Source organism: Anabas testudineus, chromosome 1 (genome assembly GCF_900324465.2).
Source record: "Anabas testudineus chromosome 1, fAnaTes1.2, whole genome shotgun sequence".
Lineage (NCBI taxonomy): Eukaryota > Metazoa > Chordata > Actinopteri > Anabantiformes > Anabantidae > Anabas > Anabas testudineus.
The window spans coordinates 17987988-18006027 of record NC_046610.1 but is presented as its reverse complement, the minus strand read 5'-3'; the positions used below and the strand labels follow the sequence as shown (position 1 = coordinate 18006027).

At 37.6% G+C, this 18040-nt stretch overlaps 1 protein-coding gene across 1 annotated transcript in view; it reads left to right on the top strand.

The window, feature by feature from the left end:
- The window catches only part of rbm20 (RNA binding motif protein 20), a 37691-nt gene that overhangs the window by 11453 nt on the left and 8198 nt on the right, over positions 1–18040 (top strand). Inside the window, exons 2-5 of the mRNA XM_026359667.1 lie at positions 10254–11289; positions 12272–12336; positions 12713–12822; positions 13942–14042. Of these exons, the coding sequence (XP_026215452.1) occupies positions 10254–11289; positions 12272–12336; positions 12713–12822; positions 13942–14042 (1312 nt within the window). The remainder of the gene's footprint in view (positions 1–10253; positions 11290–12271; positions 12337–12712; positions 12823–13941; positions 14043–18040) is intronic.

The window sequence follows — 18040 nt, the reverse complement described above, 5'->3', positions numbered from 1 at the left end:
TACTGTGCCAACTCCTGAGCATGTTGGGTTAGTCCTTGGACATTCTCCTATCAGACACAACCCTGGTGGAGGGTCTCAGCAATAACACATCATCAAAATTTCACACACAGCCTCCAAGCTGGCAAAATGCTGTGATGTTGGCAAAGTCAAGACGGCCTACGCACCATGCCTACCCAAGGATTTCACTATGGTTCAGGCACATTGACATACTACAATGTAATTTCCCATGTTAGGTCCCATATTTACTGAACAGTCACCATTAAACCACTTGACATAGGTTAGCTGGCCTTGGATTGTTTAATTGTATTTGGATAAAAAATGCTACAATTTATTTTCATTTTATATTTTGATTTACTTTGAAAATATGTAGACTAGTTTAGTCTAGTCTAGCAAAACACTGTTCAAGGGCAATTTAGTAGCTTTAAAATCATGGGAGACAAGAAGGCAGCTGTATTGGCATTGGCTTGGAAGATAGTGAGACAACATAACTGGGTTTGATTGGTATTTGTAAGCACAGCACCAGTGGCAGATGGTAAAATGCAGTGCTTGCTTTGGACAGAGATGAGAAAGAGTGAACTGAGGTCATAATAGAGAGAGAGAAGGAGAAGGATGGAAAGAAGCACTGGAGGAGGGGCTAGGAGAATCATCGCTACGTCACCTTGTACACCAATATAGCTCCAATGTTGCTGACCTCTATGGTGGAAGACTCCAGATGGATGTTTCTTACTGTACCCTCTAGTTTGCCATAAATAGTAAGCCTAGCTTAAATGTAAATGTCCAATTTATATTTTTATATTCAGAACTGCAAAAACAATGGGTTAGGAGAAAAATGACAGACATTTAATATGTCACCAGGCAGAAGCAGCCAGTAGCCAGCAGAAAGTTACACTCCACACTGGGGCAGCAGCTATAAATAACAGTTTCAGAGCGGCAGGAAAAATGGCCTCGGAAGCTCAGTTGTCAAAACCAACTCAATCCTTCCCCAATGTTCATGTGACTTCACCTCGGAGTCTTGTAACACTTACTCTGTTTGAATTCCTTCCTTACAAATATTCCTTTGATACAACTGTAACTTCCTAAGAAACTGTTTTCTTTTTGGTTTTCCTGACTTGGGCTCACAATTGTCCTGCTATTCTTCCAGTAATTTAGTACTGACAGGAGGATTAAGGGACAAGGATTACTTTTTTGTTTATTTTTCTGACTTCTGCCACAGGAGCTATACCTACTGTAAGTTTAGACTTTCTCTGCACCCTGTGCAGTCACCATCCTTCTTTTTGCCGCCAGTAACTTTGACAAGCCAAATGGATCTCTGATGTCACTCTGTCTGTCACCTGCCCCCCCGGCTCTCAGCACCCAGTTTGACACTCAATGTCAGCAGAACCCAGGTAACCGGAGGGATTTTCTTAACTCTTGTCAGCACTCTCACACTAAAACTGACCACAGAACATGGGACAGGCCAGAAAAGAGGGGCAAGTGTTGATATTGTGTCAGGAAAATGGTGGCGTTGGAATGTATTGTTTACATTTTAAAAGCTGATATACTTTACTAGTGTACTTTAGAAAAGTAGATGGTAACCCCATTTTAGTCCACTATGTAAACCTTGTCAAACTTCCAGTGATATTTTATTTCTTCATAAATTCCTCAAGCAGATATCCCACCAAAGTTCTGAAGAGAGCATCATCTCAGCAGTGCTCAGAAGATTTATTGCAGTTTTCCTGCTGGGGGACATGTTTGCTGGTATGCTCTTAAAGTTCCACAGTTGGCAGGCAGCTGTAAAGTCAGAAGGTCTCTTTTGACCTGGAGGTTTCTCTGTGACCCTTATATCACATGTTCCACCATCTTGGTTGAAACAAGATCACCTATAGCTACCGTGCGTATGTGAGAAGTGAAGAAGTTAGTTTTTCCAGCATAAGCCTCTCAGGGTTTAGCTGCACGTCCCCGAGCCTAATCTGTGTTTGTGTGTGACTCAATCATTAGTTTGATGTCAGAAAAGAACTTGGTGGTTTAGACAGTATGACGAGGCTGTGCCCATGCAATTCTAGTTACTTCACAAAGTCGAGTTTGTCTTTTTGATTTCACTTCATAAAACACTGTGACTGATGCCGAGCATAAATCTTGCCATTTTACAAGCATCATTGGAGAAACATGGTATGAATCAAAGTAATGTGTTACTGTGGACACGCCAGCCTCATGGGGGTCATAAGGGGCCAGACCCCATGTCTGTGTGGCCAAGATAACTCTCCCAGTACTAGAGCACCATAAATCAGGAACCACCCCCTTGCAACTTTGCCAAATGTGGAGCAAGGCAAGCTGACCCTTCTTCCTCACTCATACCTCGCCCTATGCAGCAGTGTCAGGCATGATGGTGGCTATGTGTTGACTGTGCAGGTTGCAGCTATGTGTCTGATTTGTTGAAAAGTTAAATTAAGGGTCTGGAATGTCAGGAACTATTTGTGCCATATTGGGAAGAGGAAATACGTAAGAGTCTTGATTAGTGCCTTGAGTGCATGTATGTTTCTATGTATACCTGCACATGTGTGTTTTTGTATAAATGAATTTAGTTGTGTCCATCAGTTGTCACTTTCTTCTTATTCCAACGTCATATTAACTTTGAGAGAAAGTATGTAAGTGGCTGCTAGTAAATGTAAACATCATGATTCCCGTACTGCACTCTGTTAGCCTTGATAGAACTGCAGATTAAAATGAGTACAGTGCCCTCATATGGTGGTGCCCATACATCCCCTTCAGACCTCCTGGGGCCAGTTATGGCAATATATAGCACCACCTAGTGGGCTTTAGAAAAAAAAAATTCAAAACACACCTACATTGTGAGTGTGTGTGTACGTGAATTGGTGCCTTTCCTTGGTCATATACTCTATCCTACCATGCAGTGGCAAGGAACAATTTTTACAAATCCAAATTGAAAATAACAAAAACACTCCAAAACACTGGGCCATTAAATCTGCAATGTGGTAGGTATTTCTTTGTATCATAATTTTCTACTACATAATTTTCTACTCCATCTTAGTTGTACCTAGCACTACTCTAGGAGTTATGATGTTCCTGGGATCTGTTGGAGTTGCTCTTAGTGTCCAGCTTAGTCACACCTATCACCACTGGGACCACTTTGGCTTAATTTCCACATGCTCTCCAGTTCTGCTTTTAGGCTGTGGTACTTCTCCACCCTCTCATGCAACTTCTTTCTGATGTAGTTGATTAGCCAGCATCTTCTTTACCCTGTTATTCTCCATACCTTTCTGAGGAGTCACCTGCCTGAAGCCCATACTCAACGAAAATGTATGTACACAAACATTTTGGCAGCCTCTTGTTGAGGAAATTCAGTATATGCGGTTCCTGCCTGGCAGGCAGCACCATGGGATCCTTTCTGGTGTAGTATAGTAGTAATAATAGTAATAATAATAACATTAATAACAATATTCCTTTTATGGTAGTATAGTACTTATTATTTAGCATGTGGTACTGGCAAAGGATCAAAAGCAACTTTCTCTCTTTGCCGTCTGGGTGCGATTCTAACAGATGGAGCGACTGTAAATCTGTCGTGTCAAGCCTGTGATATCCGCCTAGGAGGTGAATGCTTGTATGCTCACATAAAGCACTAATTTTTAGTGCAGAAAATCTGTAGATAAAACTTTACAGAAGAAGAGGGGAAATATGTATGTTATTACTATTTATCAATTCCAAACAATGTATTGGTATTAGCAATACATAAAAAAATACTATTAAGCTGAATTTGCACATTTTCCTGTTCCTGTGTTGTTTATATTTCCAAAAACTATCAGCCCGATATTTTCCATATTGTATTGTAGAGCAAAAACAATTATTAATGTGTTTATTGCTGACTGAGGTTAAACAAAAGATTTGATTAGATTTTTTTCTTTACTCCTATAAAACTGTAATAAAAAATGTTACATACCATAAAATAAGCAACTGAAAACACAGTCACCAAGCTTTAAAAAAAAGGTATAATAATAATATATATTTAAAAGTCAATATCATAATATTCAGAATATTAACATTTTTCAAATTATTTGCTGGTGCACTTAGATCTCTAATTAATAGCAACTTCACCGGATGCAGCGCAGGCAGGTCTCTATATACAGTTGAAAACAAATATCAGGGATGCATAAATCTGTGCAGAGAATTCAAGTGGTTGTACAAAAATGTTTTAATGTGACAATATCATACCTTATTTATTTCACTACTTTGTCGTATCAGCTTGCATTCATTTCTCTTTTGAAGAACTTTTTATTCAGTATTTCTTTAAATATTCTGCAAAATTTTATAATTTAGTCAGTTTCACAGTCAACTATTTGTTTACTTTTATAGAAAGTAATTTATTTCTAGCACTGTACTTAAAAATATTCTTTTTAGTTCTGATTAGTATTAGTATTAGCTTTTTGCACTCATTAACTCTGATAATGAATGATCATTTCTTGTACTACTGAACAACAAATCATACTGGGTACCACTTTCTTTTTATATTAGGTATCATGTTTTATTATTCAAAACTTTTTTCACTACTAATAACTACACAGGTCAAGTCACTGACAATAAAGTCAGTGTATATGTAGTTTTAGTATAAGTTTTATTTTGGATTTATTAAGAGGTCCTTTTAAAAAAGGTCTTGTTGAGAAGAAAGGCCTCCTCTACAAATGCTTTCTTCCTTATGTGTTGGTCTACCCTTGACACACCCACACACACACATACACACACTCACATGCTGACCACTTGTGACTTTTCATCACTTGCGTCTCTAATGCCTGTCCGTTTAACACAGGGAAGCGGTGTCCCCACATAGGGTATAGGCTACTAGTAGTGATGTTATGTTAGTGTAAATGTGCAAGCGTTAGTCATGTTACCCCCATCTTAGAGAGTCATGACCTACGTCAGTATTAGCTGCTGGGCAGAGGTTAGGCCATGGAGAAGCAGTGTGGAGTGTAGCTTCACAGGTGTAACTTGGACTTTTGCTGCCTCTTTTTAAGGTTTGTGTGTCTCTTATAACACCACCAGGTGTGCTTTTTAATATTGTATTTGTGTATTGGAAGTGGTTTCAAGTCTTGTAAGCTGCACTGTATTGGGAGCTGCATAGAAGCAGGATTTATATTCGTCTGTGGGGCTGCAGTGAGTTCAGTCGTTGTAGGATATTTTCTTGGATCCTTTGCTGGACTCAGTGGACAGCTATACTTTAGCTGGGCTGGACTTGAAAGCTTCCTCTAATTTGTTATTTCCTCCGATAAGCTCTGTTGACTGATTTGGGCCATGTGGTGTTTTGTTATGACTACGGAGCTGTCCTTGATTGCTGTGAATTTTCCAAAGCTGTCCTGAAAAAGACTGCAGTCTGCCAAAAGAGTTATCATAACCTTTAGTGTGTTATTAGTCCACCATATGCACATTTGTTGAAATACATGAGATTGTGAACTTTCCGATATAATGCATTACCTATGCGTGTTTAACTGAGCTGAAGGTATGTGATGTAGAAGCTTGTAAATATACTTTTTAATACATGGTAGTAAACTATCCCTGTTAGTTGATCTTGATGTCAGATGTTTCTTACTGGTGTTTTGACAGAAGTAAATTCCAGTCATATAATTACATTTATGTCAACAGACTGAATGACGCAGCACTGGATAACACTTATATTTGCAGTTGTTGCTAGTAAATGTTCACATTTATTAGCATTTTTTCACAGTTATATTAATTGTGTTGTTATGGATGTGTGGAGTTAGACACTTTCTTTCTTATACTTTATTTTATTGATGAATGGCAGTCTGTAGTTTCAGTTGTCTTCTAGTTGTTTTGTTTACATCACAAAGTATAATTACCAGGTGGTGGAAACTTTGTTGGACAGGTAAAGAAGGCACATGTCCAGCAGGTCTCCTGTGGGAAAGAAGGGCTGTCACATTTTATTGTCATGACACCTGACATAAGATTGGTGCTGGATGATAACGCTTTGCTTTAGGAGCAGACACTCACATCACATCACTCCATGATATATGATTATCTTCATAAATTCAGAAAATCAGAAGAACTACATTATCACATAAACAAATTGACTGTCACTCCTATGTGTTATTTTAGTAGATTACAATTATGGTCTACTAACGAAAAATAAAAAATTCTGGATAGCCACAAGCAGAAAGAATAAACTTTGACACAGTGAAGAGTTACAGACTGACCAACCTTAAACACTATTACATCCACAGGTTAACACTTGTCTGCTGCGTAGATTAAAGCCATAATAATGCTGGGAAAATGTACACTGTTGTTTGATTTTTAACATATATTTTAACTATTTTAACATATGCTCAAAAAATAATCTGACGTGGTTAATGTGTTCGCTTTAAGATAAGCTAAGCTACAGGTTGAAATTACAGAAAGCCATCACATGTTTGTCTGTCTAAATGGGAATCAGACAGACATTGCAGGATTTCTAACATTTAACCACTTATTCAGGCTTTATTTCTCTGAAATTGTGAAACAAAACAGAATAACAGATCTGTTTACTTGCATGATTTGTTAATGACTACATCAAGCTATTCTTAAGACTGAGCTCATACCGACTCTGTTGGCTCAGAAGCTCTGGTATGCCATAGCTCTGACTATGAGTGCCTTTTTTTGTCTGTCAAAGGTATAGTTCTGAAAAGCACGACAACATGTAAAACAGACTGTGTTATAAAGTAAATAAATCATATAGAATTGTAAGAACATCCTAATTAAATATTTCCAACAGTTTTCTCTTTGGGAAGCAACATAACAAACAAAGTGTTTAGTGAGAATGCAAAGTAATGGGAATTACTGCTCTTAAATAGATCCTTGATCCTAACTCTCAGATTCAACTTTACTGAATTGGACAAGTGTTACTTTCTGTAAATAATGTATGGAACAGTTTTGCTCTTGTGTTCACCTTGGAGGTAGTTCTTCAGTAAATTCTGTAAATTCTTTTGTATTTAAATATTTCAAAATAAGTTAGTTTTTTTCATTTGAAAGATGGTGTTTATCATTTCTGACATTTTGATTATTTTGTGCCTGCTACCCAAAGCCTTGAAGCAGCCCTTGTTTCTTTTCTAGCAGCATTGCAGCTTTGCATAAATCAGAAAATGTTCATGTATGTACACGTTCTTGCTCTATTTGTCTATCTAATTTATATTTTAGTACTGTTGCCTTTGGTGTTTTTTATTCTGATGTAAAAAGAGCATTTATACATAAGTAATATTTTGCTAACCTGTTTTCTGTGAATACAGAGACTTAACAAAGTTCCTGAATGTAGTTGATTTTCTGTCTTTTGGTCTCTGAATCAGTTTTGATGAAGAAGAACGGCAGAGTCAATTGTTTAATTGTGATTTACCAACAAGAGCAAGAAAATATGCTCTCTGGCACTGGTATAGTGTATATGGTAACGATTTTCATTTTTTGGTTTTATCAGAAGTATGTGTTTAAATACAGAATGAAAAACCTATGTAAAATACTCTGTGTGTGTATCCTGGTGGTGTGGCAGTGAGAATTGTTTCAAATCAAGGGATTTAAATCACAGTGAGTCTGTCAGAGCCAAACACAAGAGCCTGTAATCATTTTCTTGATTATTTCATTAGTAAGTTTTTCTCCCTTGCCATTCATGTCTGGAGAACTCTCAATGTTACTCACTCTTTGCTTTGACACCTGGTTGAAGTTAATTTGACAACTATTGTCATCACAAGATTGGTCTGAAGTGTCTAACAAATTGTGCTAGCTGCCCAGGAGTCCATATTAGTCTATTAAGGACACTGTGTCGGCATGGCAGTGGGTAACTCTAGTATTTATAGCTTTGAGTCATAAGTTGGAGTGATGTAAGTTTATCTCTCCATCAGCATGCTTTTTCACTTGTTGTACACAATCAACAGCAAAATTAAAAAGATTGTCCAAAAATGGTTATTTATCATAATTTCAATTGCAACTCCTTAGACTGCAGTATGTGATTTTAGATGTGGAGAGGTCTGTGTAAACTCTTTTCTGCTGTAGGTAGGTATCACCGTCAGTACACCATCAAGACATAAACACCTTGCAAACGTATTCATTTTATCATTTAATGTAATGCATATACAGTTTTAGTTGTGTAAATAATGAAAAATAGAATATTTTGAATAAAGAACAATGTACAATCACAGAACACATTTCCGTATTTGGTTTAAAATGTCTATCACATGTTTGTCCTGAAACATTTTTTATAGTTTGGTTTGAATAAAATGAAGTCACAAAAATATATCTTATATAGTATTTGAAGTAGCGTTTTGATGATTTTAGTAGAATTTTGATGAATTTTTAGCATTCAGCATTTACACCAGTACTGCTTTGACTAGAATCACGGCAAATTACTGTATGTTCCCAAATCAGTTTGACCAAGATTTGATGTGTAAAAATAGTAGAACAACTACACCATTAATATATAGCTATAATTAACACAATAATTTATTAGATCAAGTTAAACATCTGTACTTTATTACAGTATTACAAAATAACAAATCATTTTTTAGCTTCCAGGTATATGAGTGATGGTTTGGATGATGAAGTGTATGATGTGGCAATGTAATTGCAAGACCACATTGCAACTAAAGAAGCCAACAGGAAGACAGATTTGGACACGATAATAATTCACAGTCGCATAAATGAATGTGCCTTGAACATTTATAACTACCAAAAGCCATTTTGGAAAGGGCAATTCATTATTTACTGGTAATTTAAGACATTATGGTTTAAGATCAAAGCTAATATGTAACAGAAGATGGGAATTTCAGCTTTTAGTGTTTTTAGCTTTTAGCTTGCTTTTTATCTAGCAATATTAGACAAGAATATATAATTAACCTTATCAGATCACTCAAATTTTAAGTCAGCAGATGTGATAGCTACTGTTGCTTTCAGCCTTGGGTTTTAAGTTTAGCCTAGCCTAGATTGTCCGTCACTGCACTTTGTAACTTTGGAATATGAAAGTTGCAGACCATCCCATTATACATCAACTTCATCTAGCTTGGCTCAGTATAGCAGAGGAAACAGATTTTGCTATGACACTGGCAAAAAAGCACTTGTCTTATCCATTGTAACATAACCACAAACAGCATTTGTAAAGTTATGTTCTGAAATATATATGCATGCTCATGACTATTTTCTTCTCATGTACTAGTTGGAGGTGGGAGACGAATTCTTCGGTCTGCTAGTATTTTAAAATAACCTTTCACAACTTAGACTGACCCTACACTGACACAAAATGAAACTTGGCTACAGCAAATAATGCAAAAGCACTTAGTACCAGTTCCACTGTTATTTAAAAAGTTATCCTCAAGATGTTTAGCTACTGGCTAAACCTCTGTCGACATAGGTTGACTTTACAAATACAACCATCTGGGAAGAAGAGAATGTAACCACTGGTGTAATGAATTTTTTTATGAACTAATGAGACAGGAGAAGAAGAAGATGTAGCAACAGTTGGTTATAGTCAAGTACATACAAATGAATACTAAGTATTCCTGATAAAATTGCAAGTCCTAATATTAAAGTTTTGTGTTGCTTCCCAGCTAAGACAACACCTTTGATAGCAACTTTTATCAGGTATATCAGCAATGAAATTACATTTGCTGACCATAAACATTAGTGGAATACCTCTTGGCATAGTATACTTCCTCTGGTTTATCCTAAACCCAGCAACACTGACAGGCAGCTGATGACTGTGCTCAACTGCTGGCCATCTGCTAGTTAAACTCTTGTCAGATTCATCCTGTTTGCTGATGGTAGCTGTAAGGGGCACGGTTGTGTAAATATGAGGAGCTCAAACTTTATAATAGGCAATTCAAACACAAGTGAAACAAAAGTGTAATGATTAAATCCCTGTAATGATACTAATTTGATTTTATTATAAAGTCATTTAATTTAACGGTAATGAAAGTACCTTAACAGAATTAAGGTACAGTAATTTGAAGGTGAACAGATCTGAAGGTGCATACTCATTGTATGAATCTAACTTTAAATATGCTGTACATTATTATACAACATTCAACAAAGGAAAGTTTAGGTACAAGATATAATTGAGATTAGTAGTATTCTCAATAATGATTATGCATTGTTTTTCCCATGCCAGTTCTATCATCCGGTAATTTAAAATTAAGACCAGGTTCAGCATGTTGGTGAACATCAATTGCACCCTTAAATGCAAAATTATTGTGACATCTAGCAAGAGACATATGGGATGTTTTTCTTTTTTTCTGCAGCATCAGTGCAGTGTCAGTGGACACCACTGATAAGAAGGGCCTTCAGGTGAGTGGCCAGTTGGCAGGCAGTGCACAGGTGGTGCCTCAGCAGCAGAACCAGCAGCTCCTATTGACACCAGCCAACATCCATCTCGCTCAGCTTCAAGCCCAGCTTGCTCTTCATCGTCTCAAACTGGCTCAGGGGGGCAGTACGGCCACCGCAGCCACGGTTCTCAATCAGGTACTTTCCAATGTTGCCATGTCCCATCCTCTGTTCAATCAGCTACAGACTTCCAGTATTGTTGGAAATCCGCAGGCTGCCTTCCCCACAGCTGTGCTAGGTTTTCCCTCTTCAAATTCAACTTTGGGGACCTTGGTAGGTGGGGGATTCAACCAGAATCCAGGAAATGTGAGACTGAACCATCCTGTCGCAGGGGGTACCGTGGGCCTACAAGATGCAGAGTATAGTAAAAAGTCTGCGTCAACATACCCTTGTGATACAGACCGACGTCTCCAGTACAAGGTAGTTGGAGGATCAGCAGCAGCCACTGCTAATGATGAACAGTACAAAGTAATGAACACTCAGACAAAAAATGGTGTTGGTTTTCAGAGAGATTTCTATGGACAGGATATGCATGGACAACAACTTGGATTTAGTGTCAGTGAGCAGAACATGAATGTTTATAATACCACTGCCCATAAGGATCAATGGAAAGGCCCTGTTAACTTGACTCGCACTGGAAAGGTGGACATGGTTTCTAATGCTGCACCTATGTGGGCAGCATCTGGGCAGCCAATTCAGACCAGAATGGAGCTATATAACCCAGAAGAGCCAACCCCTGACTCCAAGTTCAATCCTAGTAGTGGTGTGTCCTCTTTTGGTTTAAGTGGCACGCAAGGATTTGTGGGCTGCCAGCCCCCACATGGGTGTGAGGAAACTATATCTTCAGGAACCAGGAAACTTCAGCCTTATCAAGTAAATGATTACCATGCAGTCACGCCTACTCAACTGCCGCACCAGTGTAGCATCTGTGACAAGAAGGTCTACAACCTCAAGGTGAGTGAATTGATCAGTCAAAATGTAAATGTATGTTTATTTTGGAATTTTACACCAGACCCTCAACAAGGCTTTTCAAAACAAGTGTAAAACAAATCATAGAGAAAGCCTAGTAGTAACCTTTGAGAATCCAGCAAGCAATATCCTAATACTCAGTCATGCTCCCTGAACCAGTCTTTCACAACTTGAGCCTCGTGAATCCTGGTATTGTCATCTTGGAATATGTCTGTACCATCAGGGAAGAAAAAATCCATTGATGGAATAACCTGGTCATTCAGTATATTCAGGTAGTCAGTGACCTCATTCTTTAGACACACATGTTGCTGAACCTAGACCTGACCAACTGCAGCAACCCCAGATCATAGCACTGCCCCCACAGGATTGTACAGTAGGCACTAGGCATGATGGGTGCATCACTTCACCTGCCTCCCTACCCTGATGCTTCCATCACTCTGGAACAGGGTAAATCTGGACTCATCAGACCACATGACCTTCTTCCGTTGGACAGTTCTTAACCCAGTTTTAGTAGTTTCATCAATCTCCTTAGATGTTTTCTTTGCATTATTCATATCAATAATTTGACCCTTCTGAAACAGATTAACATCTTTTCTACAACCATAGGACGTGTCTTCAGACATAGTTGTTTAAGAAACAAGAAGCTACTCAGTGTATGCTGGTTAAATAACTTTTTGCCAGCTGAAAAATAATCATCCATGCAGTAATTATCCAGTGGGAGGCTCTTACCTATTTGCTTAGTTAAATCCAGGGAGGGACTTTTTTTGCAGTGTAGTTAATATACTGTAGTTAAATGTTTTGATTTAGCGGGCTTCTAATTCAATATGAGATCTTTTATTTGCCATGAGATTATAAAATTGCTTACATAATAACTATCAAGAGAAGGCAAGTAGTGAGCTTCCTGTGTGTCTAAGCAATTTTGCTCTATGTTTGGACGGTGTGTGTATATCTATGTGTGTGTCTTTAGGACTGGGATCAGCATGTAAAGGGAAAACTACACCTGCAGAATCGAACACTGTATGCAAATGAAAGGTAAGTCATATGCAACTCTAAAATTAATAAGTAAATAAATAGGTTATGATAGTAAAAAATACTTTCCAATGCCCTGTTCTTTTACTGCTGAGTGTCAACATCAGGTGTTCAGATTATTCTGTTTCTGTCAATTTTGTCATTATCTTTGACTGTGATTTGTAAATGGCCACTTTCTTACCAGATGTAGTTAAATCAATTTGTAGTTAAACTCAATTTTCATGCGTTTGCTCTTCAGCTTTTGAAGTGTTTTATTTTTCCTTTCCTTGCTCTGTATGGCGCTATCTTAATGTTTCTATGAATATGAGCTCTGTCACAAGATATGAGTGAGCAAGGCAGGAGAGAGGCAGCTAAAACTAGCCTTCTATGATTGTTGCAGCTTTGCTGTGGTGTCAGCGGGAGCCGGTCACTATACTGTTGGCAGGCCTGCTGATGGAAGTCTGAACCCTGGAGGGATGAACTCCATGGTTTTCTCTGCTGACAGTCAAGGTAGGGTAACCCATTCATCATCACCACCAACCAGGTGTCCGTTTTTGCTGGTGATGATGATTTTCTGGTTGCTGGAATATGTGAAATGAAGTGATAGATGGAGGTCCGGGAGTATTTTTAGAGTTACGTGAGAGTATGAGGCAATGTGTTTTTATAACATGGCACAGTGTATTTTGATACACTAATGTTTGCTATTAAAATAAAATGGTCTGAAATAAAAATTAGCATGAACACGTTACTAACCCATACTTTAAATCATATTTTTGTTCTTTTGACATTTATTCTTTTCGTACATATAAAATGGCAGCTTTGCAAAGCTGTTGACTTCTGTGAAGTGCTTTTCTACACATAAACTGATTGAGCACCTGTTGTTTCTCATATTGATATTATCTGCTGAGTATATTACATATCTTTTATGTATTCTCATAAGCATAATTACTTTAAGAGACACAATCTGTGTTTGGCCCAGGCAGCATTAAAAAAAAAACACTGTTTCCTTCTCTGATTGTTCATAATATTTTTATGGAATGAGTCTTTCGCATTTGGATAGATAGGTTGTATAACCCGGCGGTTTTTCTTCCTGTTAGTGTTTAGACCAAATGATTAACAATAGCTGTTAACAAAGGAAAAATAAAATGTTCTTTTAAGCTACTCCACACACAAGCAAGCAACATTATGTGCTTATTCACAGAAATCTCAAAACTATGCCATTATACTTACATTGCTAATTGTAAGTTTAGCCTTGTCTTTAAAAAGCTCATTTAAACATCTGAATGTATATTTTGGATGTTTATAATGTCGGCTTAAAACACTAAGTAATTGCTTAATCAGACCTTGAGAACCAGAGAGTGCTTTGACTTCACAATAGGGATGGAGACACTTCGCAGATGTCAGTTCTTGATACTGATTTATGTTTTAAATCATCTTTTCTTCATTTTCTTTCTTTCATTCCATATATAATAATACATATAAGACATTATTCAGTTATTGTAGGAAGGAAACAACAGCAATGATCTTCAATTACACATTTTGCTGTTTGTTTGTATTATATATACAACAGTGAACCATTCTTCCAAACTGTGTCTAATGTATGATGACAATTTCAAATTGTTTCCACAGATGTATCCTCGGGATCCAATACATCATACTTGCCAGCTGCAGCCATGAAGACTTATCCCACGTCAGACACAGGATTTGCCTCGCAACAGTCAGAGTCAAAGGTCAGACTTTTTCTTTTCTTGTCATATAAACTATCACTTCCATATTGGAACATGGATATGATTCGCTCTTGTTTGTATCATGAACAGTTATTAATTAATGATGATTATTATTTGAGTTAAATGAGGGCACTGCGAGAATAGCTCTAACTAAGTTTACAATTATTCCTATTTACTGCATTTCTGATTTAACCCTCTCTGCTTCTAATTAAATCTAGTGTCGACCGTGAATGTGTTTTTGTGTTGTAAATGTACCCAAAACTCCTTGTTGACAGCTTCTGGGGCCCAATAGCAGGCTTTGTCTGGGATTGACAACTCTTTTCCCCTGAACCTGGAATAGCCTGGAAATCTATGGCATTAAGCGCTGACTAAACACTATGTGCTGAGATTTTTCTTACATCTTTGTCTTATCATGTAATGATTATCTATCCTCTGTAGTAGTCATACGTAATTCAAAAATATTATTTTATTTGGTACCTGGTTAAAATCTGTAAAGACACTTTACATTTAATCGTCGAAATAGAGCATTCCATTTTTAGGAACAGGGAGGTTTATCATTAATGATGCAAATGCACATGTATGTTAATCTAATAATTGTTGCCTCCAATTAATTAAGAGTATTACTAACAGCTTACATATAAATACTTAAGTACTACAGTCACTTTGCCTTTCTAAAAGAGTTGGCTGTAAAAACTAGGATTGAAAAACAACAGCTGTTGATAGGCATCCATCAAGAAGGCAGGTCTCTTGAAAAATATAGATGATGAGTGAGGTGAAAGGCGCCTGAAATTAGCCTCAGCAAACCTGAGGAAGGCCTACTGTGGTGCTCAGCATGCAGCTTTCAACAGTCAGTGAGCAATAACGCACATATAATGCCAGAGCAAATACCTAAAGACATACTGTATGCTTGTGTCGATTTCATGGATCCATTTATAAACATTTCCCCTGAATTTCAGGCTGATATCTATGACTTGTGTTTAGTTTATTATCTATATCATTACATACTTAAATCTTTTAAACCCAAGATATAAAGTGGATTTTGGACCTGTACCTGAAATTACTTTATTTGGAGAAAATGTAAAGAAATAGTTCAGCCATTTAAATTTTTACAACATATAATGTGTAGATGAAAAGTAACAACATATGCAGGTTAATCTGTGGGACACATAGAAATGTGTTTAACATCTAAGGATATGAGAAATTATTAAATTGAAAGATGGTTGATCAAGTGGAGGCTGTTTCAAATTGCGTGACCATGTCTGTTAAATTACCTAGCATCTACTTTAAAACCACTTCTTTTATTTCAGAAAATATGCATGACCTATTTAACAGAAGCCTGAACTGTGACAGTGATGTGAAAGTCATATGCCTCATCGCTAGGTTATTGGTTTTTATTGTATCAGTGGGAAAATATTTATAGGCTGTGCCACATGTGCTAATGTTAGCTACTATGAACACACACCTGTCTAAGCAGAACAGGTGGGTTTTACTATTCTTAAAGTCCTGTGGTGAACAAAGAACTCACACAAATGCGCACACAATACAAATGCAATTATATAATTTCTACACAAAATTAAAGCATAAACAGATCAAACCCTTAGAAAAAAATATGTAGAAATCATACCACATATGTATCATATGTTTATGAAACTGAATTTGTAATCAAATTATATGATTTTCTGTAGTAGCTTACACACAGCGCTCAAATGTGAGCTTGCAAACACACAGGTGTTCCTGACACTGCAGTGTCCCACAGCCCATACTGAAGTAACGTAGTAGCTTCATGTGAAAACCGAAATCAAACAGAGGACATAAACACAGGCTTACAGTTAACTGCTGTTAGGAGGATAGACCTAAAGAACTGTGGGTTACACGTCCAGGCAGGAGTATAGAGTTTCAGACTGGTGAGAGACTGAGAATATGATCTGGGGGATCAGCGTGCAAGTACTCTGTGTCTGAAGGTTGGGGGAAACTGTGAAACCAGACTGAATATCCCCCTAGATCCTCCAATGTAGATCTTACGTACAAAATAAAACGTACAATTAAACAAATTAGTCCCTAGGTGAGATTTCAGCTGATATTAGTCAGCATGCTGTCAGTGAAAATGTGAAGGTGTTGTGTGAAATGGTTGTTGTCCTTTAAACCATTTGGTCCTAACCTGCCGGGTCATAGTGCTGAAAGTGTGAGGTTCTCAGCACCAGACCACATGGCTGAACATGGTGCAAGGTAAAGACATTATCTTTGTTTATTGTAGCCTGTAGACTATGATACAAATTGTCAGTTGTAATCAGTAGATTGATATAAAAACACATTAAATGAATCTATTTTTGATCAAGTAAGTAAAATAGAGTAGCATAAAACCTACATTATAGAGAAATGAATGGATTTAATTGTAAAACACACATCACATAAGTTATTCCTAGTTGAATTTTAAATATTTTTGTCAATTATCTTAGCTGACAAAGTCTCACAGCTGTAAAACATGTTGTTGTTTTTATTTTTGTTGTTGTTATTTTTATTATTATTATGTATTATGAAAGAACACATGTCACTCAATGTAGTAAATAAAAAAAAAATGCTAAACAAGCTTTGCCCAATATCATTAATTAGTAGACATCCAGACTTCTCAGCGGTGTGAGCATTTGTTGCTGCTTTTCCTCCACTTGTTGTCCAAACCATCTCATTAGATTGGGTGATTGTGGAGGCCAGGTCATATGATGCAGGACTCCATCCCTTCCCTTATTGGACAAACAGCTCTTTCATACCCCAGAGGTGTGTTTGTGGTCATTGTCCTGTTGGAAAACAAATGATGGTTCCACTAAGTGCACACCAGATGGGATGGCAAATGGCTATAATGCACTGGTAGCCATGCTAAGTGTTAAGTGTCACCAGCAAAGCACCCCAACACCATCACACCTCCTCCTCTGTGCTCCGCACATTCAGGAACCGTCCGTTCTCCCTCTCTACGTCTAACAAAGACACAGCTGTTTGTCTTCACTGTTCACTTAACTGAGTGTTTCTTGACATGATTTGAGTTGTAGAACAGTAGTTGTAGTAGCACTTAAAGGTCTATTGAGTCTGTACCCAGCCTTCCTCTGCACCATACAACTGATGGTCTAAAGCACATTAAAAACTATTCAGTGTTTTCAGTTCTGTACAATGTTGTAAATAAGTAAATAAGTAAACACTGCGGTGTGTCCAAACATTTTAATGGTAGTTCCATCTGCTAATTAGACCATTCTAAGGAGGCCCTGGATGTGTGTGTAATACCTTCTTGTGAGTAGGTAATGACATGGCATTACTCCACACTGTTTGTGGTCTGCACAGACAGCTACTGTTCACAGCCTGAGTCGAACCTTGACAGTCATTTCAGTGTCTAGGCTTTCAGACGGCATTCCACAGGTTGCACAGTGTAATAACACAACCAAGACCCTTGTTCTCTCTAATATTGCAAGGGCATAACTAGCTTATTCTTGGATCTGTTTATTGAGTCCAACCTGCACTGACCTTCATATAGTCTGGTGGTGGCATTGGCACTGGCACAGAGCTGTTAATAGAATTATCACTTTCACATCTGAAGATGTTAATGTTAGCCTGGTGGCCAGAAACCATTAAGTTGTGGCATACGGATACACAGTAATCTTTCCAATCCACAACATTGTCTGGTTGGGCTAGGATGCATCCAATCATTTCTGTCTCAACTAAATCTGATTTTTTTCTGAGATACAATAATAAATTATCCTAATTATATCTTTTATTATGTGTATTAAAGTGATTTCCAGACTGTAAGTCTCCTCCTTCCTTGTACATGTTAGCGCTCATTGCTATTGGACCCTGTGTGAAGTGTTTGTTAGTGTTGGGTGTTCCCTGAACAAAGTCCCTGTAAAAACTGAGACTCTTGCTGCAGGTCTCAAGTGGAATTAGGACCCCAGTCTGTCCCACACATGGAACTGTCTGTCAGGACTGTCAGCCAGCGAAGCAGGAAGAGGAGGAGGGGCACT